Source organism: Phacochoerus africanus, chromosome 7 (assembly GCF_016906955.1).
Source record: "Phacochoerus africanus isolate WHEZ1 chromosome 7, ROS_Pafr_v1, whole genome shotgun sequence".
Lineage (NCBI taxonomy): Eukaryota > Metazoa > Chordata > Mammalia > Artiodactyla > Suidae > Phacochoerus > Phacochoerus africanus.
In genome coordinates, this window is record NC_062550.1 from 74,675,514 (window position 1) to 74,695,682 (window position 20,169).

Sequence of the window (20,169 nt, forward strand, 5' to 3'; positions counted from 1 at the left end):
GGCACTCAAGTCAGCCTTACCCTGAAACCTCCAGGACTGAGAATACGTCTGGTTATTATGAAAATCTATTTAGCTTGTATTATTATACAAGAGGCTTGGGAAGAATGAGGAGAGTGAGTGCTGGCAAGTTATGTAATCAGAAATAATGCATGGGGTCAACTTCTAGCTGGTGAAATATGCTAGTCTCAAAAAGGAGCCCAAAGAAAGAGATTCAAAAGTAGATGAGGTTTTTTGGAAGTATAGTCCTCTAGGTTTTAGTTTATTGAGATGACAATAAAGTCAAATGACTAGTGGTTCATAAACTATTTCAGTCAAAAATGTGGAACAATTATTAGATTAAGATTATCAAAAGACTGACAGAAAACTTTATGACTGTGAAAGCAAGGTAGACAAAATTTAGTCATGTTTCATATAACTAGTGAAAATGGACTTTCTGAAGACATTCCTACTGTTCTTTTACTTCTTATTCAAGTAAATGAGAGATAATGATTTAGCAATGTTCAAGAGTCTTTTCTTTATATATATATATATATATATATATTTTTTTTTTTTTTTTTTGTCTTTTTGCCTTTTCTAGGGCCGCTTCCCACGGCATATGGAGGTTCCCAGGCTAGGGGTCTAATCGGAGCTGTAGCCACCAGCTTATGTCAGAGCCACAGCAACTTGGGATCCGAGCCGCGTCTGCAACCTACACCACAGCTCACGGCAACGCCGGATCCTTAACCCACTGAGCGAGGCTAGGGATTGAACCTGCAACCTCATGGTTCCTAGTCGGATTCGTTAACCACTGCACCACGACGGGAACTCCCTTTTCTTAATATATTTTTTAAAAAACAATTAAAAATTATTTACCTATCTAGATCATTTAAAGGACATGTCATCTACTGATTAAACCATACTGAAATCTAATCAGGAATTTTATCCATAAATTCAGTAAGTTAAAGATTCTTTCAAAATGATGGTGTGTCTCTCTTGGAGCCATTTAGCATGATCTACACATGCCAGACAGATCTTAAACAGCATCCTATAAATTTCAAAAATTGTTGATATATACAGGGAGATTAAGTAATTGATGTGGGAGACTAGATATCAAGTACATACCTCCACAATGTTATTTAAAATCAAAGCAGACAAGTCAGAGTTAATAAATACCTTATGGCAACACTATTAGTATGAATTCTTGCAAGAGAGATTCTGGTTCAATGTGGAAATAGTTTTTCACTTCAAATTTAATGAAAATTATATTTTCCATACCCCTCCTACCTTTCTTCCCCAACAATCCACCCTGAGTTCTATTCCCTCCACCTATAAAAGTATTCTTTATTGTAAGAACACAATTACTTAAGCTTTGTGGTGGATTGGTAGCACAACCAAATGATAACAACATATTCCATACATGACAATGGTCTCTGGAAGTTGCTATATCCATCAAAGGTGAAATAATTTGTCTCTTTTCAAGGCAGGCTATCTGGGTTAGAGGTTATATAGGCTCAGTGAAGCTGAAGAATCCCAAGAAGTTTAAACTTCAAGTGATCTCAAAGATATTTCAATTCGAATTTACTTGTAAAAGGAAAGGCAAGACAAGTGCTGAGGTAGAGCAATGCAAATCTATAGCAGGGAATAATGTTCAGCAGGAAAATAAATTTCTCTAATAGTGTCTAGGTGGTTCATTTCCCTTTGGAAAACACGTGAAATACAGCAAGAGTTCACAAGTCAGACTCTATCTCCCACACAGAGAAAAGGCTAAATGTTTTCTTCAGACTGTATTGAAAGGTTCAGAATAGGATAATCAATAGTTGGGGATCTTTTACATACAACTTACTTATCCTGCTGAACTGATGTGTTTCCCTGAGAAACAGTAAGACGATTAAAAACATTCAGTTCATTACGGGGCCGGCTTGGTGGGGAAGAAGGAGGTGAAAGACTAGCCTCTGAGGTTCCAGAATCTGAGCTACAAGAAAAAAATAATATTAAATATGTGGCTTTAATTGACTATGCTTTGTTAGAAATATTATAAGAAACATGCATTTTTAAAAAAGCTTTTCATTAGAGAATTTCTTCCTTTTTTCCTCTGAACAAATTAATTAAAAATTTTTTCCCCACTGGATTTTGTTACATTGGCCACAAGATGGCACTACAGAAAAGGTTCTGTCTGCTAAAATCTAAAGTCAGTAAAGCAAGCCAAATTTAAAATTACACAATTTTACAGTTGAGACCAAGTTCCTCACTTTACATATGAAGAAACAGATCCTGAGAGGTTAAGAGATTTGTCTTTACAATTGATTCATTCATTTTTAAATTACTTATTTGCTTCATCCCCATGTCCTGATTATTCATCTTGAGACATTCAATTCAGTAGAAACAGATAAATTTTACATCTTTAGAAGAGTATTTTCATGATTCAGGTCAGTTAAACCACTGGTCAAAGTAGAGAGTGTGCATGTTGGTTGAAGGGAGGTGGATGGTATAACATTCTCCAGTTGGGAACAGAAAAATATGAAAACTTCTTTTTGTATTTATTTTTATGGTAATGAAATTGGCTTTCCCTGGAGTTCCCATCGTGGCTCAGCAGAAACAAATCTGACTAGTATCCATGAGGAGGCAGGTTCGATCCCTTCCTAAATCAGTTAAGGATCTGCTTTGCTGTGGCTGTGGTGTAGGCCAGCAGCTACAGCTCTGATTGAACCCCTAGCCTGGGAACCTCCATATGCAGAGGGTGCAGCCCCCCAAAAAAAGAAAAGAAAAGAAATTGGCTTTACTAACATTTAAATATAAACCTACATTGGAATTCCCATGGTGGCTCAGTGAAAACGAATCTGACTAGCACCCATGAGGGTGCAGCTTCGATCCCTGGCCTTGCTCAGGGGTTAAGGTCCAGCGTTGCCGAGAGCTGTGATGTAGGTCACAGATGTGGCTTGGATCTAGCTGTTGCTGTGGCTCTGGTGTAGGCTGGCAGCTGCAGCTTCGATTAGCTAAAGCTCCTATTCTACCCCTAGCCTGGGAACCTCCATATGCCGCAGAAGCAGCCCTAGAAAGACTATATCATTTGAAGCTTGTTAGGTGACCTGAGGGAAATGTGAGTGTGCCAAGGGGTAAAAAGGTAACAGTGGCTCTAACCCATTCAAAACTTTCTGCATGTTGTGGTGCTGCAATTTACAAATACCCAGGTTAGTGGATCATCAGGTCCTATTATGTACTGCTAAGTAAACTATCCCCACAAAACATACAAATAGCTTTTAAAACATTTCAACGAATGCACACACACAAAAAACCAATTAAGGAAAATATCAATTTAAACATAAAACAGCAAGAAAATGGCACAACTCACACATCTTCAAACACTAGATTTTTGTCAACCACCTTAAAGAGTTAAAACCAATGTGAGTTTTATCAGATCACCATGAAAATTAATTTCAAATTTTTCTAGAAGACTATGTGAATTATAGTTTTTATAAACTTCTCAAAGGTAAATTAACTCTACAATGACACACGTAAAAAATTGAAATAAATCATAGTACATGATTGGGAAGAAGTACGCAAACTTATTTACAAGTATGTGTGTGATCAAGAAAGAGGAAAAAAAGTGGGGGGCGGGGGGAGTTCCCATCGTGGCGCAGCAGAAGTGAATCTGAATCCGACTAGGAACCATGAGATTTTGGGTTCGATCCATGGCCTCGCTCAACGGGTTAAGGATCCGGCGTTGCCATGAGCTGTGGTGTAGGTTGCAGATGCATCTCGGATCTGGCGTTGCTGTGGCTGTGGCCTAGGCTGGCAGCTGTAGCTCGGATTAGACCCCTAGCCTGGGAACCTCCATAAGCCGTAGATGCAGCCCTAAAAAGCAAAAAAAAAAAAAAAAAAGAAGTTAGAGGGCCACTTATATAAGCCAACAGTGGACTTGACTGTCTGGATTAGTCAAATCAATCACAATCCCAAAGTCAGCTTGAATGGGGATAATAGTTTCACTATCGTCTGTTAGCACTAAATACAACAGACATTTTGTGCAATCTAGTAAATGAAATGCATAAGCAACTTACTGCTTTTGTTCCTTGGCCTTTGCCTTTTCTGCTTTCTCATATACCTTTCTTGTTATAGGGGAAGGCTCTGGAAGTTTTTTTTCTGATAGAGATGACTGTCTGGAACTAAGAGAGAAAAAGATTCTGTAATTACCTAATTTTAAATACATACATAAAACTTTATTTTGAAGATATTAACCTATTTTTTAACAGATTAATAACTGGAATTTGAGAAAGAATAACTGGAAATAAAAAATATTACTAGGATAGAAAAATTATATGAGTTATTTTTAATTAATGGGAGTTTGACAACTACATAATTTTTAAATTGGCAATCTTATCAAATAAATACAAACATTATCTTTTTTTTGGCTACACCTATAGCATGCAAAAGTTCCTGGGCCAGGGATTGAACCTGTGCTACAGCAACTACCCAAGCTGCTGCAGTGACAAGGTCAGATCCTTAACCACTGCACCACAAGGGAACTCCTACAAGCATTATTTTTGAATGTAAACATCAATGTTATATTGCCAAATACCTAAAATAATTTTTTATTTTAAACAGAAATGTTTAGAATTTCTTCAGTTGAAGAATTGCTTCAGTTGAAGAAAAAATTCTTTACAGTTTCATAAGAACAAAAAATATTAGAATATCAGAATATGAGAAAAATGATATTTAATGAATTAATATTTACATAGTCAGAAAAGAGTACCACAGGTAATCACAAAAAAACCAATTATTTTACTTAAGTAGTATTTAAGTATATGTTACTTATATAAGTTGTTATAATAAAATATTCTTGTTTTATCACAAATTTTAAAGGTTGAATAGTGGCCATATAATTAACAATTTAAGACTAGATTTTTTTATATGATAGTAATGAATTTTAACGGAAAAAAGTGAATTTTTGCTATTCTTGGTTAGTTATATTAGTAAGAAAAAAACACTAAGGAATTAGAAAGCAGGATCCCCAAAATGGGCTTACAATGATTCCTATTTGAAAGCGAAAATTAAATATAATTAAACTTCATATATCTGATTTTTCTAATCAGAGGAAATCATATTTTAGGAGTTCATAAGGTTGACTTGAATAAATTATTTTACTTCATGCAATAAAAGTCATGTAGTAATGGGTTATAAGTTACTGCACCAGCACACTACCAAATTTTAAATTTGTACAGAATTACACAAGCATCTTTATTCATGATAACTTGAAAATAAATCATGTGGAGAGATAGTGTCTAAAAGATATTTTCTACAACCTGTCACGAATGATACATTTAAAAATTGAAAAAAAAAAAAGGCAAAAAGAAGGTTTTACCTGAATTCTGGATTCCAGGTCAAGATTTAGTCTTCAAGTTCCAAAAGTCTCTATTCATCTGACAGACTAAATGCTGAACACATAGGAGTCCCTAAATCTATTCTCAGTTCTACATCACTACCTCCATAAAAGCATTTCTTTTACTATTATCTTATTGAAAAAGCACTGAAGCCATAAGCTATACTGGTTAGCAATCTCTAATAGCAACTCCAATAGTTAATTACATAGGCCACCTCAAGCACATGCAAGAAAGTTCTGTCATCATCAAAATTAATTTTGAATCTAGAGGTAGAAGATGGGCTTACTGAATGGAAGACAATGAAAATATCTTCATAAGGTGGAGAAAGTTATGGGAAACAGATATTCACGTTGAGGGTAGGGAGATTGCTATATTTTATTATTTGCAATCATATAGTATGTGCTACATTTTGGGCAATATTTCTCAATGCAGTGATGTGTTCATCTAATGACTTATTTGCTAGAACATATGTGAGGGTTAGTTTGAAGAAAAGTCATTAAAAATCTTTACCAATGAATGACTGATGTAATTTTAATATAATAACAAAACTCATGTACACGCACACTGGCCTCTTTTGGGCAATCTTTGTTCTCAAGATAATAATGATAAATTTCTAAATAAGATGTGTTTTGAAAGAATGCTTTTGTTAAGATTACCATAGATGGGGGAGAGACTATTCCCTCCTTCAAATCTTTAATAATACAATAATACTTTGTGTATGCACTGATCCCAGACATGAATTTGCTTTAAGGCAAAAATTGAAAAGGTTCAAAATGTATTTAGTTTGTAATTGATATCTGCATTTTTGTTTAAAAGTGTCAGCAAAGGTTTGCTATCCTGATCAGGCTCTTAGAGCTAGGATATAATGTAATTTAGAGCAAATTTAAGAGTCTTTAAAGCTTCTGTTTTGTATAATAATTTTACAGATATAACTTTAACCTAGTTTAGGTGTTTCTAAATAAATTTTATTTGTAGTTCGTAATTCAGCCTTAATAGAATTTATAATCTTTAAGAAAGATCCTAAAACTTAAAAAATAATGCCAGTCAACAAAGAACATCTCATTTAAATTATTTTTCATGTCCCCAAATTATGGGACATAACACCTAACAGAAATTACTTTGAAAACTAGAGACTTATTGACATAAATTTTAAAAAATAGAAATAAGAAACAGCAACATGCATATTAAAAAAAAAAGCCAAAAGAAAGGAAGTTAGTATAGCTGGGCCAGACTTACATGCTGCCTATCTTAGAAGGGAAGCCAGATGGGGGAGGGAGATCTTTTTCCCTAGCAGAAGTGCTTGTCTCTGTATTCATTCCAATCTCTTGCCCTTCTGCGACAGGTGTAAGAGGGCCGGGCAAGGAGGCATCTCCTGTGCTAGTGTCTGAAGCTAGTTCACTGCTATCTGCATACAGCAATTCCATTTGAGTGGTGGTTCTCCTTCGGGCCTAGTCAGAGAATGGAAGGAAGAGCAATCAGGTGCAAACTTTTGCAGAGAAGATAATTAGGGAAGAGAGATTTAATATTAGTTTGAAATAGGTAAAAACATTTAGCGTGTCTTTTCCTAGCAAGTGTGTCACACACAGCATGTAAGATAGTGACAAGCCAGAGCTATAACCAGATGAGACCTTTTAGAGGCCATAATAAGAGCCAATATTTGTATTGTACTTATTGTATGTGAGGAATTAGTCTAAGTACTTTACTATATTAGCATACACTGTCCTTATCTTGATTGACAAATGAGAAAACCGAGACCCAGAGAAGTTACAAGTCCAAAGTCACACAGCTAGTAAGTGACAAAGTCAGATTCAAACCTAGGCGATCTGCCTCCAATATTACTGTGCTATCCTGCCACTCATGGCCAGCCAGCTCCCTCAATATATTGTTTAAAAAAAAGAGAAAGAAAGAGGAAAGGAATTACACCAGAAGATAACTGCAGGGACATTCAACTAAATTCTGATGTTTCCCCATGCTTAGATGATTTATTTCATATACATTTTAATTTTGTTTTAAATTTTATTTTACATCTGTAGTTTACATCAAGTTTTACATCTGTTTCTCCATTTTTATGACCCTGATCTTCTGATGCCTGAACTGGTTTGTAAAACTGCCAGTCCGTACCAGCTTTTGGCAGCCTGGTGAGGCAGGTGAAGGTTATTTTCCTAGAATCTAAATTTACCATAAGCATTCTCTTTCAGGCTTTTGAAAAACCAAGGGACTACCTTGTCTTTTTTTTTTTTTTTTTTTTGTCTTTTTGCCATTTCTACGGCCATTCCCGAGGCATATGGAGGTTCCCAGGCTAGGGGTCTAATCGGAGCTGTAGCTGCCGGCCTACGCCAGAGCCACAGTCACGTGGGATCCGAGCCTTGTCTGCAACCTACACCACAGCTCACGGCAATGCCGGATCCTTAACCCACTGAGCGAGACCAGGGATCGAACCACAACCTCACGGTTCCTAGTCGGATTCGCTAACCACTGAGCCACGACGGGAACTCCTCCAGGACTACCTTGTTGTTTCAGAGTTGGTTGCTGTTATCACTAATGTATTAAGAGAGAAGGTATTTACCAGTTTATAAACCTCTAAAGGGTAGACACTCTTATTCAACTCTGTATCTTCTACATGTAACACAGTGCTGGTACACACCTATTTACAATATATAGTCAATTTTGTTTTTTTCAAGGAGTGAAAAATAAATGATATGAGATCCTTTCAGGCATCTTTGCAATTCAAAAGTGGTAGATAGTTCCAGAAAACTTTTGGAAAGTTTTGGAAAGTCATGCAGGCCAGCTTTTCACCCTGTCAATTCTCTGTACTGCCAAAGGAATCATTTTCTTGGGAATTCCTAACCACAGTGGGTTTTTCAGGAGATGACCTTTAGGCTACTGCTTCCCATCTCTCTCTGGTGTCCCATGAGAGCATCAGTAAGTAGTTTTTCATAGAGTCTGGAAGACGAAGTTACCTTAAAGAGCATCTTTCCTCCACGTAAGAATGGATCCAAACTATACTAAGAATGTTTTCTTCTTTTTCTCTTTCTTTTTTTTTTTTTTTTTTTTGCTTTTTAGGGCCGCACCCGTGGCATGTGGAGGTTACCGGGCTAGGGGCTGCTGGTCTATACCACATCCACAGCAATGCCAGATCCGAGCTGCATCTGTGACCTACACCACAGCTGACAGCAATGCCAGATCCTTAACAGACTGAGTGAGGCCAGGGATCAAACCCTCAACTGCACGGTTCCTAGTCGGATTCGTTTCCGTTGTGCCACAATAGAATGTTTCCTTTCTGTTTGGGTAACTTCTGCTTAGTCACTTAGAATAATAAAATATAAACCACATGTCACCAAGCCAGTAGCTCAAGGACCATACATAAAGCCTAGAGATAATTTTCAATTGGCTAGCTCAGTATTTTAAAGATAAGTAAATTCTACATTAAAATTTCTATTTTTAGAAAATCCGTATTCAAGGCTTCTCTCGAAAAAACTGAGGATCTGGTAGCCTTAGGCCCATATTCCATCATAGCCTAAGTGAGCAACAGTTGAGTGGTAGCTACTTCCTTTAGATGGGGCATGTCTTCTTCAGCTAATCATAATGATCCCTACTAATAATTACTTTACATCCAGCTAAAGTACTCAATTACATTACCTGGCTAACCACTGTGGGCCTTAAATCCATCTCGTACAGTATTGTTCTTTCAGGTCCTGATTCCATCCATTCATTCAACAAATATTCACTAAGCACTGCAAGAATTCTTTGTTTTCAATTATCTTAAGATGGTTAGTTAATTCATCTAGCATCAAATGCTACCAACACTCAATCTGAAACATACCATGTGTATCTAACACATTTAACAGTATGCATCATTTATTTTTTAACTTTACAAATGTGCATGATAACCTAAATTTTTCATACAAAATGATGAGTGAGAGCTGGCCTATTCAAACTACCTCAGGTTACAGTTAATATAAGTCAGGAATACTTAAAAACATACTAGAATGACACAACATTGTAGATCAATTATACTTCAATTAAAAAAAATACCAGAATGTTAAAATTTCAAAAATCTCCCATCAATCTAAATGATTTTTAAGGACTGTTCTCCACAATCATATATTCTCTAATAGTAAAAGTGCACAAATACAGTAAATTGCAAGTTCCATAAAGGAAAACACTTTCAATACTAATTTTTTTTCAAAGGAACTAAATTTCTTACATACAAAAGCATGCCTACCTGCGAACCTAATGAGAGTAAAGCCTGAGGACTATGTGTTTTATAGTGATAATAAAGAACAGCAGAAAAAAATGTTTCAACTCTCCTTACCTTGTTTTTAGGTTTCACTTCACCGCAAAGCTTCATAAGGTCTGAAGACAGTGAGCTATGTGCAAATAAATAATAAGCACATGATTAAGAGAATTTTTTATAGAAAACTGTATGTCCTCTATGAGTAAAAATATGAAAAAGTTATATGCACATGGAAAACACAGAAAGATATTTAAAATCAAAATAAACTAAAATAATTCATTTTCCTTCCTTAAATATCCTAGTGTTTTTATTTAAAGTTTTTGATGGTTAAGCATTACTTGGTTTGACTCCCATATTACTACTTTTTATTCTCTTCATTTAACCATAAAACCCAAAATTATTTGATATAAAAGTAATAAAAATATTACAGAAGTCAAGTCTAAGTTTCTAAAGCCTCTCTTACCTTCCTTCTGATCCTGGGCTGTTTAAAGGTACATCCTCATCAGTGCTATCCTCTACATTTTCTAAAAAAAAAAAAATGTCCAAAATGTAAGTATCATCCACATGCCACAACTTGAATGATGATTATAATCCCTAAGCTACATTAAACATCATCCCAAGGCCTCAATGTGGGCACTGGGTTTTAGTAACTGAATCAAAATAGAAATGTAAAAAAAAAAAGTCTAAGAACCTCCTTTGATTATATGTCCGAGGATGAGAAAAAAAACATGTTCAAAAATAGGAAAACCACAAGATGAACAATAAAACATAGAAGAGTATTCATGGGATGGAAATGAGATCACATGCCATCCATTTATCCCACATATGAAAAACCACTAAGTGAAACAAAGGCTTAAAGTAAATGCTACATGAGATCCCTTTAATGTACTGAGCCTACTTCAAAAACTACATAAGTTTAATCAGACTTGTTATACTTTATCAGTATTCCAACTTACTTAAATATTTTCCTTTTTTTTAATGGCCCTACCCGTGGCCTATGGAAGTTCAGAGCTATAGCCACTGGCCTATGTCACAGCCACAGCAACACAGGATCCAAGCTGTGTCTGTGACCTACACCACAACTCATGTCAATGTCAGATCCTTAACCCACTGAGCAAGGCCAGGGATCGAACCCACATCCTCATGGATACTAGGTGGGTTCGTTACCACTGAGCCATGATGGGAACTCCCATTTTTGTTTTCAAGGAGAGAGGAGAGTGTGTGTGTGTGTGAAGGTATTCAGAATTTACACATCAGCATGCAGCTCATTCGCATGTACATAAAAGATGAAAACTATAGGTTTGCATGCAATAGTAAAAACAAACCACTGCTATTTCAGAATAACTGTAGCACACTAATAAAAAAGAGAGGAAAAAGCAAACATATAAAACTAGTAGGACGTCAGTAAATAAAACAGCCACGGAAAATAAACCACTCAAAATGTCAGTAAGCCCCTAACACAGGTGCAAGTTTTCAAAACGTATACATTTCATTATAAAGCCATTCCAACTGAAGGCAATATTATCAATAACATATATGTTAATTAAAAATATATACACCCCCCTTTAACTTTTATATCATACAGATGGATTGTGCTCATGGGGCAACTAATTCCTTCCTCAGATGCGCCTATTCTTCCTCACTGCTTAGCAGACACTTAGATAGAAATTCACATACTTGATAGCATTATCTAAAATGGAGCATATCTAGACCCACACAAAAGGAGTGTAATTTCTGAAATGAGGAAAACGATGGTCGCGAAGGCAACGTGTATCTCAAAGCCCACACTTGAAGGCTGGAGGACGTGCTTCACAGAGAGGATAACTGAGGGCTAAGGTGACTGAGTTAGTCTATAACAAAGAAAGACAAATCTAGCCTTTACTTTCCCATGTATAAAAGTGGACTAAGATTGGTAATTAAACCAGTTAGTATGTTAAACATCATATGAGTAATTAGTAAAAACTACTTAGCTCCTGCATAAGCATTTATGCCTTAGAGATAATTACAGTTTGATACAACCAACCTGGCCAGTGGATAAAGGGCTCCACTCAGACATTCACCAAATCAGACACCTTCCTTCAGAACTGAGCTTGATCTATTGTGCTACAGTCATCTGGGCAGCAAGACATGCCATCACCACCTCATTCCTCTACTCTCAACTCAAGAACATTAATTCCGGCTCAACACCAACTTGTTTTCTCATCACTGCAGCATTAAAGCTGAAGCTTGTGCCTTAAAACTCCCGAACGACTTAAAGTTCATCTATATCTATATACAACTGCATTATAATCTCACTTCACTAGAAGTTAACCAGTTATTTTAAAGTCTTTTTTAAGTTATTAAAAGTTATGTGTATGTATACACTACTTATATATGCGTATATATGTATGTGTGTGTGTTATGAAAAAGAGTTAATATAGCAGCATAACATACCAGAGGCTACTGTCCTTAGAAAGGCCTCCTTGCAAGGTTGACTTCGGCATCTAGAAACTTGACTCTCAAAGTGCCCTTCATCACCAGTAACTAATGAGGGGAGTTCTTACATCGAGGATGTTTGTATAAACAATATGGCTTATGCTGAACTCCTGCCTTCCTTCTGGAGCCTGGAATTCTGGAATGTACTAGACAGAGGGTACCTATGTGATCAGTCACCAGTAAAAATCTCAGGTGCGGAGTGTCTAGAGGACTTGCCTGGGTGTAAACAATGCACACATGCTGCTGCATTTTCGTTCCAAAGGGAAGAGTGCACTCTGTGTGATCTCTCCTGGGAGGAGAAAGCATAAGGAAGCCTGGACATGGATTCCTCCTGATCCTATCTGTGTCTTTTCCCCTTATGATCCTGCTGTATATTCTTCCTACATCACTGTCATGAATCTTTGCCATGAATACAACTACATGCTGAACCCCATAAGTCTTCTACTAAATCTCCAAAGACAGGGAAAGATCCTAGGAACACCAACATAGGTAGGGAAAAAAGAAGGGGAAAAGAAAGATGTTATTCATAGGCTACAACCATACAAGCGTATATATGCATGGTGTACTGGCCCCTGCTCACCCTCTAGCCTTATGTTCCATCATCCTACACTATATACTTGTTGCCCCAGAACACCAACATGCTTGAAGGCCTCGTGCATACAATATAGTAGTTAAATGTCCGTGTTTTAACTCACTGCACAGAGCGACTCTTCTGCCCCCTCCCTTCCACCCTGTCTCTTGCCTAGCTAATTATTTTTCTTCTTTTATGTTTCAGCTCAAATTTCACCCCCTCCCTTCTTGTTGGGTAGCCCTACTCTGTGCTCCTATAACTCCCTGTACGTATCTTCATCTCTGCCCTTACTGCATTGTATCCTAATCTGTTCACAGTTTGTCACTCTCAGCAAGGCACCAAGTCTATAAGGGCAAGATTTTGTGTTTTATTTATCTTTAAACCCTAACGCCTAGCCCAATGCACTGGATAAACTGGAACTGAATAAATGTTTTTTAAAGCAATGATTGTCTAGCTTCTGTGGATTTAATTTCCATGTTTTTTCTCCTTCCATGCCTTTCTTCCAAGTATCTCTGGGCTACATTATACCTCTAATCCTTAGAGAAGTTTTAGAAGTCACAGGTCATATCAGATGAATGTGCTTCCTCTTTCTGCTTCTGACCCTCCTTTAAGCTATAGATAATTGAAAGTTGTTTGAAAGTTGTAAAAAAGTAACAATGCTCAAGAAATAATTTAATACCATCTCCACAAAAGGACATCAAAGAAGGCATTGCATATTTCCTCTAAGTTAAAAGAGATAGTGGATTTAAGTAAGAATTTACTTATTACTGTAAGTTGAGTCACTAAGATGAAGAATAAAGAGAAGGCAGAGGAGGCAGAGGGGGAGAAAAACAAGAAGAACCAGAAGGAGGAGGAGGAGGAAGAGGAGAAGAAACATGCTTGGTAACACACAGAATGGCAAAAATTCTGGTCATAACCCAGGAACTTGGACAGCCTAACATGGTTCCTTAATATAACCAATTTTTTTCTACCTGTCCTTGTTATAGTTTAAACAGTTTAAAAGTAGTAGCCTGTCCATATTTATATTATGGAGTTGATCTCAATGAAATATTATTTTGAGATTAACACACAGTGTAAACATCTAAAAAAAAATCAAACAGCTCATATATTTTATTTAATATCCTATCTTTAAAATAAATCCAGATCATAGATTGTTTATTTTAATGACCCAGAGAGATAATTACATTTAATCTTTCAGTTATAGTCTCTTTCAAGTATAGGTATTCAGAAAATTTTTGACAGTTGTCTGATTAGACAAAAAAGTGAAGACCAGATTTTGAAATAATTTGAATTAAATAAAAACTGCTCCAAAATAATAATTCAGCAAATCCCAAGTAATAAAATTGCTCTGATACTCCTGATCCTTCATGCATATAATCACTAGGAAAAGCTCAGATATTACTTCTGGGTAGGAGTAGTTCTCACGAATGTTGTAGTGGCAAAAGAAGGTTGAAAATCTCAATACTCATCTGTTCATATAAAATCCTTTAAACGGTTTTGTTCAATTTACAACATTAAAATATGTGTTTAATTTTTTAAAACTTAAAAACAGCTAAGAATCTAGCAAAGATATACCAAAGATAAATATATACCAAAGATATACTTTAAAAAAAAGTTATTTATGAGAGTAAAACAACAGATGCAACTTGACAAATATATTTGCAAATTAAAAAGGAATATGTGTTCCATTTTTTTTTTCTTTTTCTGACAAGAAAAAGGCCTTATGAAACTGGAGCCAAAACTGAGGTTCAAATAATAAAACAGAAAATTAACTAAACACACTTATTTAAACATCTAAGAATTTAAAAATCAGAAAATGTGTAAGAAAGACAAAGACTTAGTATGTTTGTGGTCATAGATAAATTTCAAAAATGATCATGCAAAAACCAGTTGGCTTCCAATAAAAATTTCTAAAATAAGATGTACCACAATTAGTGTACATGAACAATTAGTAATTCATGCAGCTGTAGGGTACCAGAAAGCTAAACATACTTACCTAATGGTACGCTATCTAGATCTGTGTAAATAATAGCAAAAAAGGAAACAAAAAGCAATACTCCAATCAAAACAGATCCAATGTTAAGAACCCCCATATAAAACAAGATTATATAAATATAAGATACATAGAATAGATGCCATAGCAAACACTTATAAATTTATTTATAAGGCAGTTAGTTATGCAGAGTAAAGTCATGAAACTTGGTTAATATTTTAAATAATTTAAATACCAATTCAGAAACATGGTTGATCTTTTTTATCCATAAAACTAATTGCTTAATAAGGTTAAGTAAGCCTTTTTAAGTTGCTAATCATTTCTTGCAATGACAATAATTATAACCCCCCCAAATTCATACATGCAAATTAAAGAAGGAATAATTATTAAAAGCTTATGTAAATATAGCATCTATTCAGTCAAGCTAAAGGGGAAAGAGGTACAGTATAGCATACTCAAAGAGCAAAGTTACCATGCAAATTATTTAACCAAAATTTACCCCAAATTACCTTGTAGAGCATGGCCTAGTAAAGCATCTAGCTCAGGATTTAATTCTGCTTTCTCTTTCAACATATGGAATAAGAGCTGGTTTTGTGTAGCACTGGTTATTTCAATTTGTTTAAGCCGACCTTCAAGTACTTTAATTTGAGCCTCTTTCTGGGCAGCCTGAAGACCCTATAACACCCAAACAAACAAACAAAAACTTAGATCATACAAAACAGAATCTACCACACAAAGATCTGTTTATCTGCTGTCAATCCATACACGGATTGACAGCAGATAAACTTTGGTTCATCCCAGTTCCTCCACCTGCAAGCTTGGTGACCTTGAGCAAATTACCTTATGTTTTTGATTCTCAGTTTTCTCATATTCGAAATGATACGAATAATACCTACTTCCTTGCACACTGTGAAGATTAAGAAGAGCAAAACATAAGAGGTCTAGCACTTTCTCAACATGGGGAAAAAAAGGTGAGTTAGAAATTATTACCGCCTTTAACATTTAGGCAGAAGTTGCTTTAGAAAAGGAGAGTACAACTGTGTTTTTTCCCTTTTGACTTTTTTAAGCTGTAAAGAATCAGTATTAGGAGTTCCCACTGTGGCTCAGTGGTAACGAACTCAACCAATATTCATGAGCATGTGAATTTGATCCCTGGCCTGCTCAGTGGGTTAAGGATCCAAGATTGCCGTGAGCTGTGGTGTAGGTCACAGACATGGCTTGGATCTGGCATTGCTATGGCTGTGGCGCAGGCCAGCAGCTGCAGCTCCAATTCAACCCCTAGCCTGGGAATTTCCATATGCCATAGGTGCAGCCCTAAAAAGAGACAAATCAGTATTAAATCAAAATTATGATACTAAATTTATTTGCACCCCAAGAGATTTTTCTTTTAACTTTTCCTTTGTTAAAGCAAAGGAGAAATTATCTATTTTTTAAGTTGTTTACTTGTTCTAATACACAAGCACAATAGATGACAAACGAATGGAATCGATGTAAATACTGCTGACTTTTCTTAACAATAAAGAAAGGTAAAAGGAATACTTTCCAAATAAAAATAATCTTCCTCCTTATTACAAAGGAAATATAAACAAAATTACAATGAATTAATCAAAGCTTAGGTTTTCATTAATAGCATAGTTAGATCTTACCTTATTGATGCCCATTGACAGAAAGTGATCTAGCAGGTATCGGGCTTCTGTAAGTGTGCAGGCATTAATGACTGCAGTGACATCCAATGTTTCTCCTTCTTCCTACATCAAACCGGCATATGATGTGTTATTACTTTGAGCTGAATGTATTTAACAGAAGACAAAGCCTATTGTTTCACGCATTTATGTGACATTAGTGGATTAGCTAACAAGACTCCTCAGAAGATTGTAAAATATGATCCCTATTCCAATAAATATATGGTCTAGTTAAAAAGGACACATTTGAGCAGTTAAGAATTCAAAGCGGGAGTTCCCATTGTGGCGCAGTGGTTAACAAATCCGACTAGGAACCATGAGGTTGCAGGTTCGGTCCCTGCCCTTGCTCAGTGGGTTAAGGATCCCGCGTTGCTGTGAGCTGTGGTGTAGGTCGCAGACGCGGCTCGGATCCCGTGTTGCTGTGGCTCTGGCGTAGGCCGGTGGCTACAGCTCCGATTAGACCCCTAGCCTGAGAACCTCCATATGCCGCGGAAGCGGCCCAAAGAAATAGCAAAAAGACAAAATAAATAAATATCCTGTGAACAGTAAAGAGGCCCAAAGAAATAGCAAAAAAAAAAAAAGAAATTCAAAGTGGATTAATAAATGATATATGTCTTTTACAAACAAAATCAGCAGAGAAATCTGGAAAGCAGGCCTGGAGCGGTATACAGGAAAAACCAAGATAGAGATAGGAAAAAAAATCTAGAGAGCAAATACTTTCATATAAAATTTTAAAGTGGAAGCAAAATGTGTATATATATATATGACTCAGTTATCATGCTGTAGAGTAGCAATTGGCACAATACTGTAAATCAACTATACTTTAATTTTAAAAAATTAAATTAAATTAAAAAAATTCAGGAGTTCCTATCGTGGCTCAGTGGTTAACAAATCCGACTAGGAACCATGAGGTTGCGGGTTCGATCTCTGACCTTGCTCAGGGGCTTAAGGATCCGGAGTTGCCGTGAGCTGTGGTGTAGGTCGCAGACTCGGCTGGGATTCTCGGCTACAGCTCCGATTAGACCCCTAGCCTGGGATCCTCCATATGCCACAGGAGGGGCCCTAGAAAAGGCAAAAAGACAAAAAAAAAATTCAAAGTGGTTTAAATGACAAAAATATAAAACTACTTCTCATTAAGTCAGTAAATATATTTTTTATTACAAACCTTTGCTTCTTCCATCTGCATGATGTTGGCTTGACAATCAGAAATACTGTCATTGATATAATCTATATTAGCAGTTAATGACTCCATCTCCTCATTGATGTTAACCACGTTTTTATCTCCCTCTCCATTCTCCTTGACTATCTTCTCCCTTCTTTTTGAAAGTTTCTCTCGTCTTTTTGTAAGTTCTTCCCGTTGCTATTGAGAAAACATATCGTATTTTAAGCAATTATGTTCGTCTAGGATCTTGAGGACATGACGCCAAATGAAATAAATGAGTCACAGAAGGGCAAATAATGCAGAATTCTACTTAGATGAGATACCTAAAATAGCCAAACTTACAGAAATAGTATAAGTTTGGGGGGACAGTTAGTAAGGAGTTGCTATTCAGTAGATATAAAGTTTCAGTTATACAAGACAAACAAGCTATAGAATTCTTCTTTACTACATTGTACTTACATTAAAAAAAAAAAAAAAGCCAGTTAGGAAAAAAAGAAATTGTACTTATAGTTAACAACGCCATGCCATACACTTTAAAATGTGTTTGTGGAAGAAGGTAAGCGCCACATCTTACTCCTCTGCTATCTTGATCCCATTCCCTTGCTATACACTTAAAATGTGTTAAGAGGTTATTCTCATATTCTCTGTTCTTACCACAAAAAAAAAAAAAAAGAAATGACGCTCATCTATTCATACACAATAAAATAAAGGCACCACCACCATCCTCCCCCCAATAAAAACAACCTGGCAAGTATTCAATTTACCCAGGGAACAAATTTAGAAAATTAAAATTAATAGTCCATCTACTTTCTATTTTCCACACCTTGAGGAGCCTATTCATATCCGCCTCCATATTGGAAATAGTCATTTTCTGCATGATGATGTCTGTGACCCTGCGTTCAAGAAGCTGCCACTTCATGCGCGCTGTCTTGGAAATAAACACTCGGCCAGTCAATCCTTTCCTCTGATATTTTTTTCTATAATATAAAAACAGACAAACATAATGACTTTGTACTTATTTGATTATGCACTGCCAAATAAAGGGCTGTTTTTCATTTAAGTCCAACAATCCGTATTAATGCAAAGATTATGTCAGGAGGAACAGAAGAATCATGTTGACCTGGTTCCATTTGTTATGGGTGCTGGTAAGGCCTGGACCCTTGCCACAGGAATTCTCATTTTCTGCTGGGCTCCAGCCCTTGAGGCATCTGTTTCTATGGCAGCTGCACTGGAACCTGTGTCCTGAACAGGGGCATCAGAGGAGCTCAGCTTCCGAGCGACTTTCCCAGCGACTTTATCTGACATGGGCCTTACTTGCCGACGCAGAGCTGTAACCTGAAATAGCAACAGAGATGGACGCATTCTCTTAATCTACACAAGTACATCATTTATCTCAAAACCAGAATGTTTCTTCCCAATGGTCAACTTGCCTCTTCCGTTTTGCGACGAAGAACTACCTCTTGGTTTCTTTTTTGGGCTTCCAGAAGTCTTAGTTGATGCTATAAAATAATGTTGAATAAGTTAAAATAGTAAACCGAAAGATACAATACTTACTACTCCTTACTAACATACTTCCCCATTCTGATGGAAACTCTAGGAGTTCTTAGCAGAATCTGAGCTAACCCTGCATCCATTATCACAGATATAGATATTTTATTCCAATGAACACAAATGCATACTGATACAGCCAAAATGAAATTATCTCTGTGATACATATTTTGATTTAATAAACAGTAATACAGGGCTTACTATATACAAACAGTTTTTTCTAAACACTTTACAAATATTTCATATTTTTTTAGACACTTTGTTTTGGTTACTGGCTGAGACATTAATAGGAAGAAACACAGCTTAGAATATTTTCAATAGGCACATCTTACAATATATATTGTAATTATAAACTCTGTTTTAAACATAGGGAGAAGATATACTAATTATATTAGCACTATGTAATAGCTTTAGAAACATTATGTTGAGGAAATAAAACAAGAAAACATTGGGTAAGAAAACATGTCAGTATTCTATGAATTCACTTCTAGATAGTCTATACGGTAAAGACAATTAATTATTAATTACTTTAAGCCATTTTATAGGGATATAATTTAGGAAGTAATTTTGGACTGAAAAAATAGATCATAGTTCTGGATGTCATTTATTCAACTCTGTGATCCTTAGGCAAAGCTTAGGAAATGGACTTGATCACAAAAGATCTCTTCCAGGACTTTACTTCTGCGATATAACAAATAACTCTCTGAGTTCTGTACCCCAAATTCAAACAGATCATTCACCTCATGTTTCTATATATTCTCATCTCATCATATGGGAATTCTTTGAGAAAACAATTCTATCTTGTCACTGCCTTTTATCTTAATTGCCTACCACAATGATAGGCTAGAGGCAAAGTTAATAAATCTTTTTTTTAAATGAATGAACTATCAAAGGCCAAAATTACCTATAGTTTGAAGCTTGTTATTTAATTCCTTCATATTAAAGATCAAGTCTCAAAAGCTCATTCATATTTTTTGTATGATGTACAAACATATTTGGTTCTCTAAGGGTTCAAAGTGTAATATGACAAGACACAAAAAAAGAAGTGAATATGCACAAAAAGCAACAAATTAAAGGTAGGGGAAAAATACAAAATGTTATCCCTATATGGGATTAGCCAGCCTCACATCTTGAACAGAACAGAGAT

The 20,169-nt window shown here is 35.9% G+C and overlaps 1 protein-coding gene across 6 annotated transcripts in view; it reads right to left on the reverse strand.

Moving 5' to 3' along the window:
* Positions 1 to 20,169, reverse strand: part of KIF21A (kinesin family member 21A) — a 144,298-nt gene that overhangs the window by 19,425 nt on the left and 104,704 nt on the right. For 3 of the 6 annotated variants that reach the window (XM_047787962.1, XM_047787964.1, XM_047787961.1), the window contains exons 17-28: positions 18,905 to 18,973; positions 18,595 to 18,809; positions 18,298 to 18,451; positions 17,478 to 17,672; positions 16,277 to 16,378; positions 15,140 to 15,305; positions 14,634 to 14,654; positions 10,055 to 10,115; positions 9,670 to 9,724; positions 6,591 to 6,802; positions 4,035 to 4,139; positions 1,823 to 1,951 (exon numbers count right to left, since the gene is read on the reverse strand). In XM_047787962.1, the coding sequence (XP_047643918.1) occupies positions 1,823 to 1,951; positions 4,035 to 4,139; positions 6,591 to 6,802; positions 9,670 to 9,724; positions 10,055 to 10,115; positions 14,634 to 14,654; positions 15,140 to 15,305; positions 16,277 to 16,378; positions 17,478 to 17,672; positions 18,298 to 18,451; positions 18,595 to 18,809; positions 18,905 to 18,973 (1,484 nt within the window). The remainder of the gene's footprint in view (positions 1 to 1,822; positions 1,952 to 4,034; positions 4,140 to 6,590; positions 6,803 to 9,669; positions 9,725 to 10,054; positions 10,116 to 14,633; positions 14,655 to 15,139; positions 15,306 to 16,276; positions 16,379 to 17,477; positions 17,673 to 18,297; positions 18,452 to 18,594; positions 18,810 to 18,904; positions 18,974 to 20,169) is intronic. The other 3 variants (XM_047787965.1, XM_047787963.1, XM_047787966.1) reach the window with 2 other exon arrangements.